At 46.6% G+C, this 17,793-nt stretch overlaps 1 protein-coding gene across 3 annotated transcripts in view; it reads right to left on the bottom strand.

The window, feature by feature from the left end:
* Positions 1-1,180: 1,180 nt before the first annotated feature.
* LOC137331690 (lactosylceramide 4-alpha-galactosyltransferase-like) overlaps positions 1,181-17,793 on the bottom strand; it is a 73,155-nt gene continuing 56,542 nt past the window's right edge. For all 3 annotated transcript variants that reach the window (XM_067995655.1, XM_067995654.1, XM_067995652.1), the window contains one exon: positions 1,181-7,272. In XM_067995655.1, coding sequence (XP_067851756.1) covers positions 6,676-7,272 — 597 coding nt within the window. In that variant the 3' untranslated portion in view covers positions 1,181-6,675. The remainder of the gene's footprint in view (positions 7,273-17,793) is intronic.

Here is a 17,793-nt window from a genome sequence, read left to right as displayed (position 1 = left end):
ATGGGACCAATTCTCCAATCACGACCCTCACAGGCCGACGAATGTCCATCAAGAAATTGATTTTCCGTGCATCTATTGGAATGAGTGTTCGTAGAGCACAGACAGTCAGAAAAGTGCGCCCTCACTGTTATTACAGTGGGCAGATGGGCCTGCACTGGGGCGCGGCGGTGAGATGGGCCTGCACTGGGGCGCGGCGGTGAGATGGGCCAGCACTGGGGCGCGGCGGTGAGATGGGCCAGCACTGGGGCGCGGCGGTGAGATGGGCCTGCACTGGGGCGCGGCGGTGAGATGGGCCAGCACTGGGGCGCGGCGGTGAGATGGGCCAGCACTGGGGCGCGGCGGTGAGATGGGCCAGCACTGGGGCGCGGCGGTGAGAAGGGCCAGCACTGGGGCGCGGCGGTGAGAAGGGCCAGCACTGGGGCGCGGCGGTGAGATGGGCCAGCACTGGGGCGCGGCGGTGAGATGGGCCAGCACTGGGGCGCGGCGGTGAGATGGGCCAGCACTGGGGCGCGGCGGTGAGATGGGCCAGCACTGGGGCGCGGCGGTGAGATGGGCCAGCACTGGGGCGCGGCGGTGAGATGGGCCAGCACTGGGGCGCGGCGGTGAGATGGGCCAGCACTGGGGCGCGGCGGTGAGATGGGCCAGCACTGGGGCGCGGCGGTGAGAAGGGCCAGCACTGGGGCGCGGCGGTGAGAAGGGCCAGCACTGGGGCGCGGCGGTGAGATGGGCCTGCACTGGGGCGCGGCGGTGAGAAGGGCCAGCACTGGGGCGCGGCGGTGAGATGGGCCAGCACTGGGGCGCGGCGGTGAGATGGGCCTGCACTGGGGCGCGGCGGTGAGATGGGCCAGCACTGGGGCGCGGCGGTGAGATGAGCCAGCACTGGGGCGCGGCGGTGAGATGGGCCAGCACTGGGGCGCGGCGGTGAGATGGGCCAGCACTGGGGCGCGGCGGTGAGATGGGCCAGCACTGGGGCGCGGCGGTGAGATGGGCCAGCACTGGGGCGCGGCGGTGAGATGAGCCAGCACTGGGGCGCGGCGGTGAGATGGGCCAGCACTGGGGCGCGGCGGTGAGATGGGCCAGCACTGGGGCGCGGCGGTGAGATGGGCCAGCACTGGGGCGCGGCGGTGAGATGAGCCAGCACTGGGGCGCGGCGGTGAGAAAGAAAACTTCAGTTCAATAGTAACAATTAAACCAATTTTAATTCCGCACAAAATGTTAAATTCCTTTATTACAATAATCACAGTAAGAATAGGATTTATTGAAGTCACAGCTAGGAACTATTAAATGGCTCTGGGCACAGGGGAAAATGGCACCAGATGCCAAACAATGGCCTTTGCTCAATACTGAGCCCCTCGTACCTGGAACTTGGTGATGAGTGAAGCTGGCTGGGGTCTGGGAGGAGGCCATTGCTGGGGCTCTGGATTAGTAGAGACAGGAAGGCCAGTTCCAAAAAAAAAAGGAAGGACTTCAATGGAAAGAGGGGAACGTCATGAATCATTAGTCACAAGCTGTCGACATTTATACACTAATATATAAAGGCAAAAAATATACACAATTTCCTGATTTCAAATTTGTCTACCCGTACTTGTGGAATCACGAAGATGAAAGATCAGTGCATCAAAGAGAAGTTGATGTTAAAGGTGTTGCTAAATCTGGAAATTCCCACACGCTCTGGTCAGAACCTCGGTCACCTCACTGAGGGAGGGCGGCCTGGCTCGGTGCTGTCCCCATGGAAAGAATGTCAGTTTGCAGCACAGTTCAGCCCTGGTCGCCTCGCACAGCTCCCAACATTAACACCACGATGGGAAAAGGCATGAAAAGCAATCAGTTGTTTTTATGTAGTGATTCGTGGCATTTCTCAAACATTTCGCAGCACTTCACACAGAAAGACTTATACTGAAGCACAGTAACTATGTCGGCAAACAAAAAGGCAGAAAATATAAAGAGTGTGGCGAGTCGGAATGAAAATAATCTCATTGAGCAGTTCAAACAATGTCAGAGTGCAGCCTGAATCTCAACATCAGATTTTCACTGAAATCAGTTTCACTCCGTCTTATTTCCATCTGAAAAGTGGGCACTACAATGACTGCCCCCTGCGACTGTCCCTGGCATCATGACACCCACACATCTCTCAATTATTGCATAAGGGCATGCTCATCAGAAGAGGACAGGTGACAAGAGTTTAATCTCCAGCAGGTTAAAAAATGGTCACCTAATAAATTGGTGCATTTTTTTAAAAATAAAATGACATGTATACAACACCCCATATTATACCCAGGGTGAGAGGCACTGGTTAAACTTAAGATTTTTCTCCCCACGGCTTTGAGGTAAAAGTCTCAGTCTTATTCACCCCAAGGCGGTCAAAGTTCAATTCCTGGGCCGTGCAGAGTTAGTTGATCTCAACCGAGCCAGCAGTAAAGGCAGTCCAATTGGCCGCTACATTCTTGGAGGTAAAGAGGAGAATGAATCAGGGTTTCTGCTCTCGATCACCCTCTCGTAACCCCTGCTGGACATGTAAGGATATCAGGTGAGGGCTCGATCAGGCTTGGCTACGATGTCCTCTACAGTTGAGTAGCCTGCCAACACTCATCTTCAAGGCACGTGCATGAAGAATAGCCACTAAGGCACTAGAAGGTGACCACGACATGTGACACCACATCCCATCAAGAGAGTCAAGACCTTCAGAAGATATGAGGAGATCACCACACCAAATCAAGGGAGTCAACATTAACTTTGTTTTGTTAGCAGTGGCTAGAATTGAGTTGGGGTGATTTTCACTTTTATCAGCGGGCCTGATAATGGGGACCTGACGACCCTTCTAATTGGGAGAGGTGTAGTGCGGGCTGCGGTAGTCACCCTTCATCTTCATCTGCCCGACACCTCTCCCAATTGGGAGGGTCGCCAGGTCCCCATCGCCTGTTTTTTCACCCGCTGATAAAAGTGAAAATGACCTCAACTCAATTCTAGCCACTGCCAACAAAACAAAGTTAGTGTTGCACAAAAGAAACAGAAAGAGAACTATGACCGACTGTGGGTCTCTGACTGAAGTGTTTGGTTACAGACATGAGCTCACAAGGGGAAAAAAACACAAAACCACAGCTCAAAGAAAAACCAAGAATCAAATTATATCAGCATGTGGGATATCTGTATATGATCCTGCCCTACCAAAATCACAACAATTTAAATTACATCACTACAAAATGATAGTAGGTTAGCCCACCTCATGAGCAGGCAGCACTGCCCCAAGTGCAGGGCTGCTATCTCCAGTACAGAGATAAGCTATGGAAAGTAGCTACTGCCCACATTCTATTCTAGCCTGGATTCTTTCACATTCATTTAATACAATTGGACCAAATGGTGTAAAACCAACCATTTTCTATTAGGAACATACAGCAGGACCCTGAGATTTTAGGATGTAGTAACATTGCCCCCATTATATCAGATAAGTCCTCAGATAAGTCACCCAGTCCAGATGGGATGCATCCTAGGTTGCTGAGGGAAATAAGGGTTGAAATTGCGGAGATACTGGCCATAATCTTCCAAATAGATACGGGGGGTAGTGCCAGAGTACTGAAGAATTGCAAATGTTATACCCTTGTTCAAAAAAGGGTGTAAGGATAAACCCAGTAACTACAGGCCAGTCAGTTTAACCTCGGTGGTGGGGAAACATTTAGAAACGATAATCCGGGACAGAATTAACAGTCACTTCGACGAGGGTGGAGTGATTAGGGAAAGCCAGCATGGATTTGTTAAAGGCAAATCGTGTTTAACTAACCCGATGGAGTTTTTTGATGAGGTAACAGAGGGGGAGATGAGGGCAATGCAGTTGATGTGGTGTATATGGACTTTCAAAAGGCATTTGATAAAGTGCCGCATGGTAGGCTTATCATCAAGATTGCGGCCCATGGAATAAAGGGGGCAGTAGCAACATGGATACAGAATTGGCTAAGGGACAGGAAACAGAGTAGTGGTGAACGGTTGTTTTTCGGACTGGAGGGAGGTGTACAGTGATGTTCCCCAAGGTTCAGTGCTGGGACCACTGCTTTTCTTGATATATATTAATGACTTGGACTTGGGTGTACAGGGCACAATTTCAAAATTTGCAGATGACACAAAATTTGGAAGGGTAGTGAACAGTGAGGAGGATAGTGATAGACTTCAAGAGGATATAGACAGGCTGGTGGAATGGGCGGACACGTGGCAGATGAAATTTAACGTAGAAAAATGCAAAGTCATACATTTCGGTAGGAAGAATGAGGAGAGGCAATATAAACTAGAGGGCACAAGTCTAAAAGGAATACAGGAACAGAGAGACCTGGGGGTATACGTGCACAAATCGTTGAAGGTGGCAGAGCAGGTTGAGAAAGCGGTTAAAAAAAAGCATACGGGATTCTGGGCTTTATAAATAGAGGCATAGAGTACAAAAGCAAGGAAGTTATGATGAACCATTATAAAACACTGGTTCGGCCTCAACTGGAGTATTGTGTCCAGTTCTGGGCACCGCACTTTAGGAAAGATGTCAAGGCCTTAAAGATGTTGCAAAAAAGATTTACTAGAACGATTCCAGGGATGAGGTACTTTAGTTACGTGGATAGACTGGAGAAGCTGGGGTTGTTCTCCTTGGAACAGAGACGGTTGTGAGAAGATTTGATAGAGGTATTCAAAATCATGAAGGGTCCAGACAGTTTAGATAGAGAGAAACTGTTCCCATTAGCAGAAGGGTTAAGGACCAGAGGACATAGATTTAAGGTGATTGGCAAAAAAACCAAAAGTTAACACGAGGAAAAACTTTTTTACACAGCGAATGGTTATGATCTGGAATGCACTGCCCGAGGGGGTGGTGGAGGCAGATTCAATCATGGCCTTCAAAAGGGAATTGGAAGGAAAAAATTTGCGGGGCTATGGGGATAGGTTGGGGGAGTGGGACTAACTGGATTGCACTGCAGAGTGCAGGCACGGACTCGATGGGCTGACTGGCCTCCTTCTGTGCTGTAACCTTTCTATAATTCTATGATCAACACATACCCCAAACCACTCCAAACTGATGAAGGAGTGGGAATGCACCTCAGGAGACAGATCTAATCTGACCCCCAAGCTAGAAGGTGCAAAATCCCATCCATGGGTCTCACATTGGTAAGTTGCAGTAGGTGCAGTACAACTCCAGCAAAAAATGCACTCCAGAAGCACCTTGTGTGTCAGGGCACTTTACAAACTTACATTTCGATATTAATAGCAAGGAACTGGTCCCACCTGTGCTCTTATAACAGTAAAGGTCATTCGGAGTGACATTCTAAACACAAGTTCAAGCATGCATGCTCAGGGCTCCCTCTCAGAGGATCTCAGTGATGCAGATAGTTGGCAAGGTGTCTCCGATCAGTAGCTGTGCGTCTCAACCTACGGATATTGGTTTGAGATCGCTAGCTGCAGTGCAACTGAAATAGGGACTAAAGTTGTTTTATAATAGGTGGGTGGATTCCACTCAGCTCGTGGCATCTTTCTCTTCCAATTGCAACCACAGCTGAACGACAAGCATGATTTCACAAAGGGACAGCCCCATTCAGTTCAATTAAGGATGCTAAATCATCAGCCCACTTAATTGCATAAATCGCCACATTCCAAAGATTATCCAATTAATCATTAGGCAATAGAAGTGCAATGTTTTCCCTTATTTCACAATGAAAATAATTGAAGACCTTAAACTGAAACCTGTAATATATAAAATCTAGTCGAAATCAAACTTTATCAAAAATAAAAATGAAAATTTGCATCCAGTGTGTATCGAGTACAATCTCAGTACAGGCGAGAGGCAGTGATTCAATCAACCGATAATGCCAAAGTCATAACTAATTATCCCAGAGATTTAGGAATATTGTGGACTGTATTCATGTAAAAAAAGTTACCTTATCTGCATAAATGACCTTCCCAATAGCAAAGGGTGCAACAGAAGAGATAAACCACTCATCAGTAAGCAACAATCATTCTATGAGGCTTTGGTAATAGTCCATAAAAGATCACTTGACCAAGGGACTGAATAATACCATTGGTAAGTTACTGATTAAAAAATAGGACAACGGAGACAGTTTGCAGTAGTCATGCCATAATCCAGAACGAGTGGTTCTTACGAATGGAGTGCAAAGATTGTGAAGATTGTGTGGATCAGGAGCGGCTCCCAGTGTTAATCTCGCTGCCTTTCTGTACACAGTCCACTCCTGATAATTCAAAGTCATTTTTTACACTGGAAAAAAATAATTATCCAATCATTTGAATTAGGCAATGTCAATAATACAGCAAATTGGTGCTAAAAAATTTGAATTATCAGATAATTTGAATTGAGCAATTTTGAATTAAGATGCGTAGACTGTAATGGAGACATGGACCTCAGGCAGGGACAAGTGTCCCACACAAATCAGAAAACTCCCAATGTTTATGTGATGCCAGCCAATCTTAGTGAGTGCAGCCACAGGTGGGGGGGGGGGGGGGGTAAAAAGAGAGGCAAGACACCGATTTTTCATTTTCTTACTATTACACAGCAGCTGCACAGAAAACAGAAAGATGCAGGTGAAGAAATAAAGAGAGCGAGTTGGACCTGACAGTATAAATCATCAGGATTCGTTTGGTTAGCAGTGGTTTTGTAGCAAGTAATAATCAATGCAAATACGCAAATCAACATTCAAATCAATTATCTTGGAGAATTTTATATGTGCTTGGGCAGTATTTGCTAAAGAAATATTCCATTAATGATCGACTTTCTTTGATTTGATTTCCATGACCACCACTTAAAAAATTCCAGATATGAACCCCACGAGTCTGAGAGAATTCTCGTTCGATACCAGAAGCATCATTCTCTTTCCATGTATTTTCTACAAAGTACAATTTCCAATCAGAATATGGAACTGGGTAGAACCATTTTTGGGGCAAATAATGAATCCCATTGCATTCTGCATCAAGGTAATCATCGAGATTAACTGTGTTACACCATTTCCTGAACATTCGACTTATCAGGTCAGGGCCCTGCTGGCCCCAATTGTCTCCGTTGTAATTTTCAACATAATCAGTTATGCAGCTATGTGTAAAGGAATGACTGCGGTTAAATCCCAAAGCTGCACTATTGGCATAATTTTCTGATTGTGAACAGATAAAATTTTTGAACTCCAAGGTCTTCAGCGATATGATGTCCGTGTCCAGATAGATGCCTCCGTACTTCCACAGGAGCGCTATCCGACAGGCATCGGAGAGCACATGGATCCAATACTTTTCCGTGCTAGGATTTACCTGTATTATAACAGAGGGAAGACTCATCATTTGTAATTTGAGATTAAAATAACCCCTCCCTCCAAAAGCTCCCCCCGCCACAATGCTCATTGGTTGAGGACCAACGACCGAGAACACTTTGTAACTGGCTGCGAGGTCGGGCATGCGGATGGGATGAACAGGGTTAGTTCGGCCTCCATCTTGCTTGGCCTTTCAATGGAAAAAGACTGTTGCCACTTTCCCTACAGCATCCGGCCAAGCCTTCAACTTGAATTTGATGGGAACATGGATGAGATGTCACAAAAGCCTATGCCCTACCATCCATGCCACAGCACATATCAAGTGAAGCTTTAGTTTAAAAAAAGCAACCAACCTCAGGCTTCAGACCCAAGTCTAACCAAATGAGAATTATTGACCACATCCCTGCTGTGTTCCATGGCTCATGCTGAAATATTACTTTGTGCAGTATGTAAATATGTATTTTGTTCTGCCCCTAAAAGGCAGCAATGTTAGATACCACAAGATTTAGTCACTAGATGAGCACATGCCACATACTAAATAGCTTGTTCTGCTCTCGATTATTGGATCCTCCACCAAGGTAGATAAAAGACACAGCTTACAGCAAGTACGCTCAGATGTAATCAAGTTATTAATTTTGCCTAGTGGAGTCTATACCATAGACAACCATCAGACAGAATGAATTCAGCATTGAAACACTCAATAAACACAGTTATTGTGAAGGAAAAATTGTAGGTGAACATTTTATTACCCTGACAGACTCTCAGACAACCCATCTGAATGCTGAATGGAAACCCAAAATGGACCTTAAACAATAAGAGCATTTGAACACAAGACAAATCAAGCGTGTAAATATTTGGGATTTTCCAATTTGTATCATTTCAGGTTTAGGAATCCTGCTCTTTTGATGAAAGGACAACAAAATATTTTTTCCTTGCACACAAACTGCCAGCAAGAAACTTCCATACATGGCTGGAGCCAGAAAATCAAGAACTAATATTTTAATAAGGTTCAAAAAAGACACATGACTGTTGGGGATTTCTTGGAGGGGACGATGGCAAAAAGTTGGTCTAATTCTTCTTGAATTGGTCTCCAGCCTATAGTAGTTGTCTCCATATAATTAAAAGAGCACAATTCAAACTAGCAATGGTTCTGGTCTATGTTCGTTAGTGTTGATAACCAATGCTCCTTAGCACATGATTTAAATAAAACTGGAACAATGGCTAACATTTTAACATTTGCATACTGCACTTAAATCGCACGTGACCAGCAGATTGAGAACGCAATTGAGTAAAGTGAGTTTGGCCTGAATTGGAGTGAGTGGGTAAGCAGTAAATTATAATTTTTGACTTTTTTTTGTAAGTTGTGACTGGACTGGTTTGATTGATAAGCCAGGTGTGAAAGTACTGGTGACTGGGTGTCAGTTTTCACTATTGACTCGTTTGAAAGTGCCACCTGTATTTGAATAGCTGGCTGTTTACACCAACTATGTTGTTTTGAATGGATTAAGTTTAGAGTGGTGGAGGTGAGCAATGAATTTAGTTGGTTTGAAACTACTCTCAATTACTTGAATTTCCAAGTCCTTCATTTATTCTGGCAGGACAGTAGAAACCTGTGCAGAATTTGCACGATGTGGGAGTATCTGGAAACTACAGTGTGTCCAGAATAACCACAGGCTTAAGGAGTGTCTTCAGATGAATTTGAAGGTCAAAAAGCTGCCGAGCTTGAGAAACAGTTGGAGACACTCTGTACTACATGGGAAGAGGAGGGGGTCTTAGAGAGCACACTGCAGGGGATGGTCAGCCTGTCGCCAGGGAGGAATAGTGAGGCAGAGAGATAAACCAGAGGAAAGAGAAGGCCTTTGACAGAGGCAGTGGAGGAAACTCCCAAGCTGTCTCCAATGATTTGATAGATTATACAGTGATGGATATCGATAGTGCAGATGACAAAGGAAACTTAAGCAAGGAAAATCACTGGCAAAATCATGGTGCTGTGGCAGGAGTGGTTACCTAGATGGAAAATACTAGAGTAGAGATAGGACAAGTGGTAGCTAAAGGGAATTCTATTACAGTATAGACAACCTTTCCTGCAGCCACAACTGGGAGCCAAATGGTCTGTTACCCCCCAATCAGTATTCACTGAACTGACTGGCTCTAACCATAGCCAGATATCCTTCTCTACTTCCTGGACTGACTTCAATTCTAAACTTCTGCAGACTGTTTGGTTCCCTGTTTAATTGACGAGGAAAAGACTTGAATTCTGACTCTCCCTCAGTTCTGTGTCGAAGATTGATTAGTTGAGTTGCCAATCAAACCTGCCACCGCCTTCCTGGGAATGGTTCCCATCAACCACATTGGGCCAGATTTTGCTGTGAGCGGTGAACGAATGGCGCCAGTTATTGATTAGACGTGCACCTTGCCCATAAACTGACTCCGGGGTTTTGCACAGCAAGTTACTGTCAGTCAAACAGAGCAAGCAGCTGTGTATCTCCTTAACCAATCAGATTGAAGAATTGTTAATGAGCAGCACAGAGTCTGAACCAGGAAGTGCAAGTTGGAATAGTAAATTCAATGTCAAATCAGGTACAGAAAGCAAAATAAAGAGAGGGAAAGAAAGATTGAGTTAAGAGAAAGAGAGAGATAAAAGAGACAACGAAAAAGTTTTTAAAAAATTAATTTTTAAAAAATCTTCAACAATAATTAAAAGCTGAAGGAATGAGACTCCACACTTGTAAAAGTTAATTTTCAGTGCCAGAGAGGTTGTTTGGCAATAATTAAGACTTACCACGACATTAAAAGTGTACTTAGACTGGAATGGACAAGCCCTAACTTTTTGTGGCGAGTTTAGTCCGTATCTACGATATCAGTACAGGAGCTTCACGCCGTTCGATATATTTGAACAGAGAGATGCCGTTTTCACTCAGCTTACGGAGGGCCAGCACATCTCAGACTGCAACTTCCGAATTTTCACGTTCGATTTGCACGTGTGCAAATTGGACATGGCGAGTGCTCATCAATAATGGTGAGTACTGTTAGCCTCGCCATTACCTTCACAGCAAAATCCAACCCATTGTCTGCTCAGCTAAACCACACCCTGCTGTGTTCCAATGAATGAAACCATTGCAATTGTGTATGTGTAAATGTCACTAGCAATCCCCATTGTCTCCAACTGATATGATATGACATGACATGACAGAAACACAATCATAGAATAGAATCACAGAAACATTACAGCACAGAAGGAGGCCATTCGGCCCATCGAGCCCGTGCCGGCTCTTTGTAAGAGCAATCCAGTTAGCCCCATTCCCCCACTCTTTCCCCGTAGCCCTGCAAATTTTTTCCCTTCAAGTATTTATCCAATTCCTTTTTGAAAGCCATGAATGAATCTGCTTCCACCATCCTTTCAGGCAGCGCATTCCACATCACAACTACTCACTGCGTAAAAAAGACTTTCCTCACATCGTCTTTGGTTCTTTTGCCAATCACCTTAAATCTGTGACCTCTGGTTCTCGACCCTTCTGCCAATGGGAACAGTTTCTCTTTATTTACTTTATCTGAACCTGTCATGATTTTGAACACTTCTTTCAAATCTCCTCTCAACCTTCTCTGCTCTAAGGAGAACAACCCCAGCTTCTCCAGTCTATCATGTAACTGAAGTCCCTCAACCCTGGAACCATTCTAGTAAATCTTTTCTGCACCCTTTCTAAGGTCTTCACATCCTTCCTAAAGTGCGGTGCCCAGACTTGGACACAATACTCCAGTTGTGGCCAAACCAGTGTTTTATAAAGGTTCATCATAACTTCCTTGCTTTTGTACTCTATGCCTCTATTTACAAAGCCCTGCCACCTTAAAAGATTTGTGCACATATACCCCCAGATCTCTCTGCGCCTGCATCCCCTTTAGAATTGAACCATTTAGTTTATATTGCCTCTCCTCATTCTTCCTGCCAAAATGTATCACTTTGCACTTTTCTGCATTTAATTTCATCTGCCATGTGTCTGCCCATTCCACCAGCATGTTTATTTCCTCTTGAAGTCTTTCACTATTCTCCTCCCTGTTCACTACACTTCCAAGTTTTGTGTCATCTGCAAATTTTGAAATTGTGCCCTGTACACCTAAATCCAAGTAATCAATATATATCATAAAAAAGCAGTGGTCCTAGTGCCGACCCCTGCGGGACATAATACTCCAGCTGAAGCCTCGACCAGTGATTTATAAAGTTTTAGCAAAACTTCTTTGTTTTTGCACTTTTTGCCTCGATTAATAAAACCCAGCATCCCATATGCTTTTTTAACAGCCTTCTCAATCTGTCCTGCCACCTTCAAAGATTTGTGCACATATACCCCTATGTCTGTCTGTTCCTGCACCCCCTTTAGAATTAAATAAAACAAGGTTAGATAGAGATAGCAGGGCAGGTGGTGTGCCATAACAACAACATGTGGGAGTTTGTGGAGAGCAGTGAGATCCCGAGTAACCACATCGGCAGTAAGTGTCTGCAATTCGAAGAACTTCAGCTCAGAGTTGTTGAGCTGGAGTCCGAGCTGCAGGCATTGCGATGCAGCAGGCAGGGCGAGCAGTTACCTGGACACTTTATTCCAGGAGCCAGTCACATCCCTTAGGTTAAGTAGTACTTTAGAGTTAGTCATGATCAGGGACAGGAGGATGTGACTGCGAGTCAGGCAGGTATGGGGACACAGGATGCAGTGAAGGAGGAGCCTCAGCCTTTGGCCTTGTCCAACAGATATGAATTACTTGCTACCTGTGTGGATGAGAACAAGGACTGCAGGGAGGATGGGCAAACTGACCATTGCATTGTGGTACAGGAGGCCATTTCAAGTGGGGGGAGTGAAACGGAATGTGGTAGTGATAGGGGATAGTATAGTCAGGGGGATAGATACGTTCTTTGCAGATGCTACCAAGAGTCCCTAAGGCTGTGTTGCCTGCCCGGTGCCAGGGTTAAGGATATCTCCCCGCAGCTGGAAAAGAACTTGGAGCATGAGGGGGAGGATCCAGTTGTCGTGGTCCATGTAGGAACCAACGATATAGGTAGAACTAAGAATGAGGTTCTGCTGAGGCAGTTTGAAGAGCTAGGGTCTAAATTAATAAGCAGAATCTCAAAAGGTAATAATCTCTGGATTACTACCTGAGCCGCACACAAATTGGCATAGGGACAAACAGATCTTAGAATTAAATATGTGGCTCAAAGAGTGGTGTGGGAGACAGGGGTTTCGATTCATGGGGCACTGGCACCAGTACTGGGGAAAGAGGGAGCTGTTCCATTGGGACGGGCTCCACTTGAACCGGACTTGGACCAGTGACCTGGCGAATCAACTAACTAGACTGTAGATAGGGCTATAAACTAATAAGGGGGGGCGGATGGCGGGAGGGGTCAGGTGAGGGGAAATTTAGAAATCTAAAGAGAAAGACAAGGCAAAAGACCTTCATCAATGACCTTCCCTCCATCATAAGGTCAAAAATGGGAACGTTCGCTGATGATTGCACAGTGTTGAGTTCGATTTGCAACCCCTCAAATAATGAAGCAGTCCGTGCCCACATGCAGCAAGACCTGGACAACATCCAGGCTTGGGCTTTTATTTTGTTTTTTACATTCCTTCAATGGATGTGGGCGTCGCTGGTGAGACTGCCATTTATTGCCCATCACTAATTGCCCTTGAGAAGGTGGTGATGAGCCGCCTTCTTGAACCACTGCAATCAGTGTGCTGAAGGTTCTCCCACAGTGCTGTTAGGAAGGGAGTTCCAGGATTTTGACCCAGCGACGATGAAGGAACGGCGATATATTTCCAAGTCAGGATGGTGTGTGACTTGGAGGGGAACGTGCAGGTAGTGTTGTTCCCATGTACCTGCTGCTCTTGTCCTTCTAGGTGGTAGAGGTCGCGGGTTTGGGAGGTGCTGTCGAAGAAGCCTTGGCGAGTTGCTGCAGTGCATCCTGTGGATGGTACACACTGCAGCCACGGTGCGCCGGTGGTGAAGGGAGTGAATGTTTAGGGTGGTGGATGGGGTGCCAATTAAGCGGGCTGCTTTGTCCTGGATGGTGTCGAGCTTCTTGAGTGTTGTTGGAGCTACACTCATCCAGGCAAGTGGAGAGTATTCCATCACACTCTTGACTTGTGCCTTGTAGATGGTGGAAAGGCTTCAAGGAGTCAGGAGGTGAGTCACTCGCCGCAGAATACCTAGCCTCTGACCTGCTCTTATAGCCATAGTATTTATGTGGCTGGTCCAGTTAAGTTTCTGGTCAATGGTGACCCCCAGGATGGTGATGGTGGGGGATTCAGCAATGGTAATGCCATTGAATGTCAAGGGGAGGTGGTTGGACTCTCTCTTGTTGGAGATGGTCATCGCCTGGCCATTGTCTGGCACGAATGTTACTTCCACTTATCAGCCCAAGCCTGGATGTTGTCCAGGTCTTGCTGCACGCAGGCTCAGACTGCTTCATTATTTGAGGGGTTGCGAATGGAACTGAACACCGTGCAATCATCAGTGAACATCCCCATTTCTGACCTTATGATGGAGGGAAGGTCATTGATGAAGCAGCTGAAGATGGTTGGGCCTAGGGCACTGCCCTGAGGAACTTCTGCAGCAATGCGCTGAGATGATTGGCCTCCAACAACCACTACCATCTTCCTTTGTGCTAGGTATGACTCCAGCCACTGGAGAGTTTTCCACGATTCCCACTGACTTCAATTTTACTAGGGCTCCTTGGTGCCACACTCGGTCAAATGCTGCCTTGATGTCAAGGGCAGTCACTCTCACCTCACCTCTGGAATTCAGCTTTTTTGTCCATGTTTGGACCAAGGCTGTAATGAGGTCTGGAGCCGAGTGGTCCTGGCGGAACCCAAATTGAGCATCGGTGAGCAGGTTATTGGTGATTAAGTGCCGCTTGATCGCACTGTCGACGACACCTTCCATCACTTTGCTGATGATTGAGAGTAGACTGATGGGGCGGTAATTGGCCAGATTGGATTTGTCCTGCTTTTTGTGGACAGGACATACCTGGGCAATTTTCCACATTGTCGGGTAGATGCCAGTGTTGTAGCTGTACTGGAACGGCTTGACTAGAGGAGCAGCTAGTTCTGGAGCACAAGTCTTCAGCAGTACAGTCGGGATGTTGTTGGGGCCCATAGCCTTTGCCGTATCCAGTGCACTCAGCCGTTTCTTGATATCACATGGAGTGAATCGAATTGGCTTAAGACTGGCTTCCATGATGGTGGGAATGGCAAGTAACATTCGTGCCAGACAAGTGCCAGGCAATGACCATCTCCAACAAGAGAGAGTCTAACCACCTCCCCTTGACATTCAACGGCATTACCATCGCCGAATCCCCCACCATCAACATCCTGGGGGTCACCATTGACCAGAAACTTAACTGGACCAGCCATATAAATACTGTGGCTGCAAAAGCAGGTCAGAGGCTGGGTATTCTGCGGCGAGTGACTCAGCTCCTGACTCCCCAAAGCCTTTCCACCATCTACAAGGCACAAGTCAGGAGTGTGATGGAATACTCTCCACTTGCCTGGATGAGTGCAGATCCAACAACACTCAAGAAGCTCGACACCATCCAGGACAAAGCAGCCCACTTGATTGGCACCCCATCCACCACCCTAAACATTCACTCCCTTCACCACCAGTGCACAGTGGCTGCAGTGTGTACCATCCACAGGATGCACTGCAGCAACTCGTCAAGGCTTCTTCGACAGCACCTCCCAAACCCATGACCTCTACCACCTAGAAGGTCAAGGGCAGCAGGCACATGGGAACAACACCACCTGCACGTTCCCCTCCAAGTCACACACCATCCCGACTTGGAAATATATCGCTGTCCCTTCATCGTCGCTGGGTCAAAATCCTGGAACTCCCTACCTGACAGTACTGTGGGAGAACCTTCACCACATGGACTGCAGCGGTTCAAGAAGGCGGCTCATCACCACCTTCTCAAGGGCAATTAGGGATGGGCAATAAATGCCGACCTCGCCAGCGACACCCACATCCCATGAACGAATAAAAAAAAGAGCAGTTTAGCGATTTGGGTAAAGGTGAGCAGAGTGTGACAGGAAGGGACGGAGAGTTTCAGAAATAGTGCATCAATGAATAAGGTCAAAGCAGGGACTAATGTTAAAATGTTAAAATTAAAAGTTCTTTATCTGAATGCACAAAACATTTGTAACAAGATAGACAAATTAGTTGCACAAATAGAGATAAATGGGTTCGATCCAATAGCCATTACAGAGATGTGGTTGCAGTGACCCGGGTTGGGAACTAAATATTCCAGGGTCCTTGGCATTTCGGAGAGAATGGAAAAGAAGGGGTTGTAGCCCTGATAATACAGGATGATCTAAGGACAGTGGTGAGAAAGGATCTTGACTCGGAAGATCAGGAAGTAGAATCAGTGTGGGTGGAGCAAAGAAATAACAAAGGGCAGAAAACACTGGTGAGAGTAGTTTATAGGCCCCCCTAATCGTAGCTATACCGTTGGTCAGAGTATTAATCAAGAAATAATAGGAGTTTGTAACAAAGGAAACGCAGTAATCATAGGGGACTTTAATCTTCATATTGACTGTTCTGAGGAGAAAACAACGAGGGTCGATGAGGGTAGCGCGTTTGATGTAGTCTACATGGATTTTAGCAAGGCTTTTGACAAGGTCCCACATGGCAGACTGGTCAGAAAAGTAAAAGCCCATGGGATCCAAGGGAAAGTGACAAGTTGGATCCAGAAGGCGGGACATCATGAGGATGGACATGTCGGGCGACCAATGGCGGGAGTGTGGTGGTGGGGAGGGGGGCGGTGGGGTGGGAGGTCATGTGATGAAATCTCCAGGAACGCGTCCAAATAGAGTTGGCAACCCCAAGTGCTCATCTGACACCAGCTCCGGACCCCTTGGATGTGCTGTGGCCTCCTAGCGCAGTCTTTGGGGTCTCCGCAATGTCCCACAAGTGCTGGTTATAAAGGCAAGGCCGCACATGAAGAGAGTGCGTTAAAAATGGAATGTCGAGCACTTGTTTCACCCAAAGGGTGATTTGGCTCCTGCCCGCCGTTTGAACGGGGAAGGAGAACCGGCCGGGAGCACGGACGGCATTCGCTGAGGCACTGCTGGAGATGCAGCCCGCCATTTTTCCGCCAATCATGGTCGCTATGATCAACGAGGCGGCCGCCATCTTCTGACGAGCCGCCCGCTGTGCGCGCAGGACCTCACAAAATCCTGCCCCGTGCCTTTAAGGGTAACGGAGGAGGGGTTTTGCTGGATGGGGGAAGAGGGGCAAGCCATTTTGAAGCCTCGGCAATAGGTGTGCGACAGTTCCTGAGGTGCCTCCCCACCCATTAGGAGATGGGAGTGCGGTCATTTGACGACACATGGGAATTAAATGTATTCTTCAGTTGACTGCTCTGACCAGTGCTGGTTCATTCAGCTGACAATCACAAGCTGGGATTTGAATGTACAGCGTCCTGGTCAGTCCTGGTCTGATTTGCTTTATTTATAATCTTTTAATTCCATTTCCTTTTTTTAAAATCAAGAGCACTATCAATGTTTTCCCCATTCGGTTTGTTTGGTCGGATGAGAGATAACGATTCCAACCAGCGCCCTTGCAATCCATTGAAGTATTATGCAATAATCTATGTTGTAAGCCATGTATTTGTGATTCTATTAATGCTGCGAATTTGTACCTGTAATTTCACACCAACCGGGAGCTTTCAGTATCCCAGTCACTTTACTGATCAATGCTAACCATTCTTATCCAATGAGGTGTAGCTTCCCGTTAGCCTCTGCAGTGGATTGGACACTTGCGTTCGAAATGTCCAATCGCACGCTTGGGTTCTGGTCCCACACTGCCTTGCCACGATCATCATAGAATCATACAGCGCAGAGGGAGGCCGTTCGGCCCATCGTGCCTGTGCCAGCTCTTTGAAAGAACTACCCAATTAATCCCACTCCTCCCCTTCTACCTTGCTCTTCACCCCTAGCCCTGCAGTTTTTTTTTTCCTTTTCAAGCATCCAGTTCCCTTCTGAAGGTTACTGTTGAATCTGCTTCCACCGCCCTTTCGGGTCGTAACGACTCGCCGCGTTAAAAAAAAAAATTCTCCTCGTCTCTCCCTCTCAGGTTCTTCTGTCAGTTATCTTAAATCTCTGTCCTCTGGTTATCGACCTTCCTGCCAGAGGAAACAGATGCTTGGACACGGTCTTTCTGCATGTGGAGGGATGGGGGTGGGGGTGAAGGAGTAACACAATGATGGGTGTAATTTTTGTCACTGCAAACGGAAACACCGGAAGGAAATGTTAGTCAAGCATTCTTTGAGTAGAATGGGCCTGTACTCTCTGGGGTTTAGAAGAATGAGAGGTGATCTCAATGAAACATATCAGATTCTGAGAGGGCTTGACAGGGTAGATGCTGAGAGGTTGTTTCCCCTTGGCTGGAGAGTCTAGAACGAGGGGGCTTAGTCTCAGGATAAGGGGTCGGCCATTTAGGACTGAGATGAGGAGAAATTTCTTCACTCAGACGGTTGTGAATCTTT

Source organism: Heptranchias perlo, chromosome 13 (assembly GCF_035084215.1).
Source record: "Heptranchias perlo isolate sHepPer1 chromosome 13, sHepPer1.hap1, whole genome shotgun sequence".
NCBI classification, from domain to species: domain Eukaryota; kingdom Metazoa; phylum Chordata; class Chondrichthyes; order Hexanchiformes; family Hexanchidae; genus Heptranchias; species Heptranchias perlo.
Note: the sequence above shows the minus strand (reverse complement) of the source record. Positions and strands in the feature narration are given on the sequence as shown.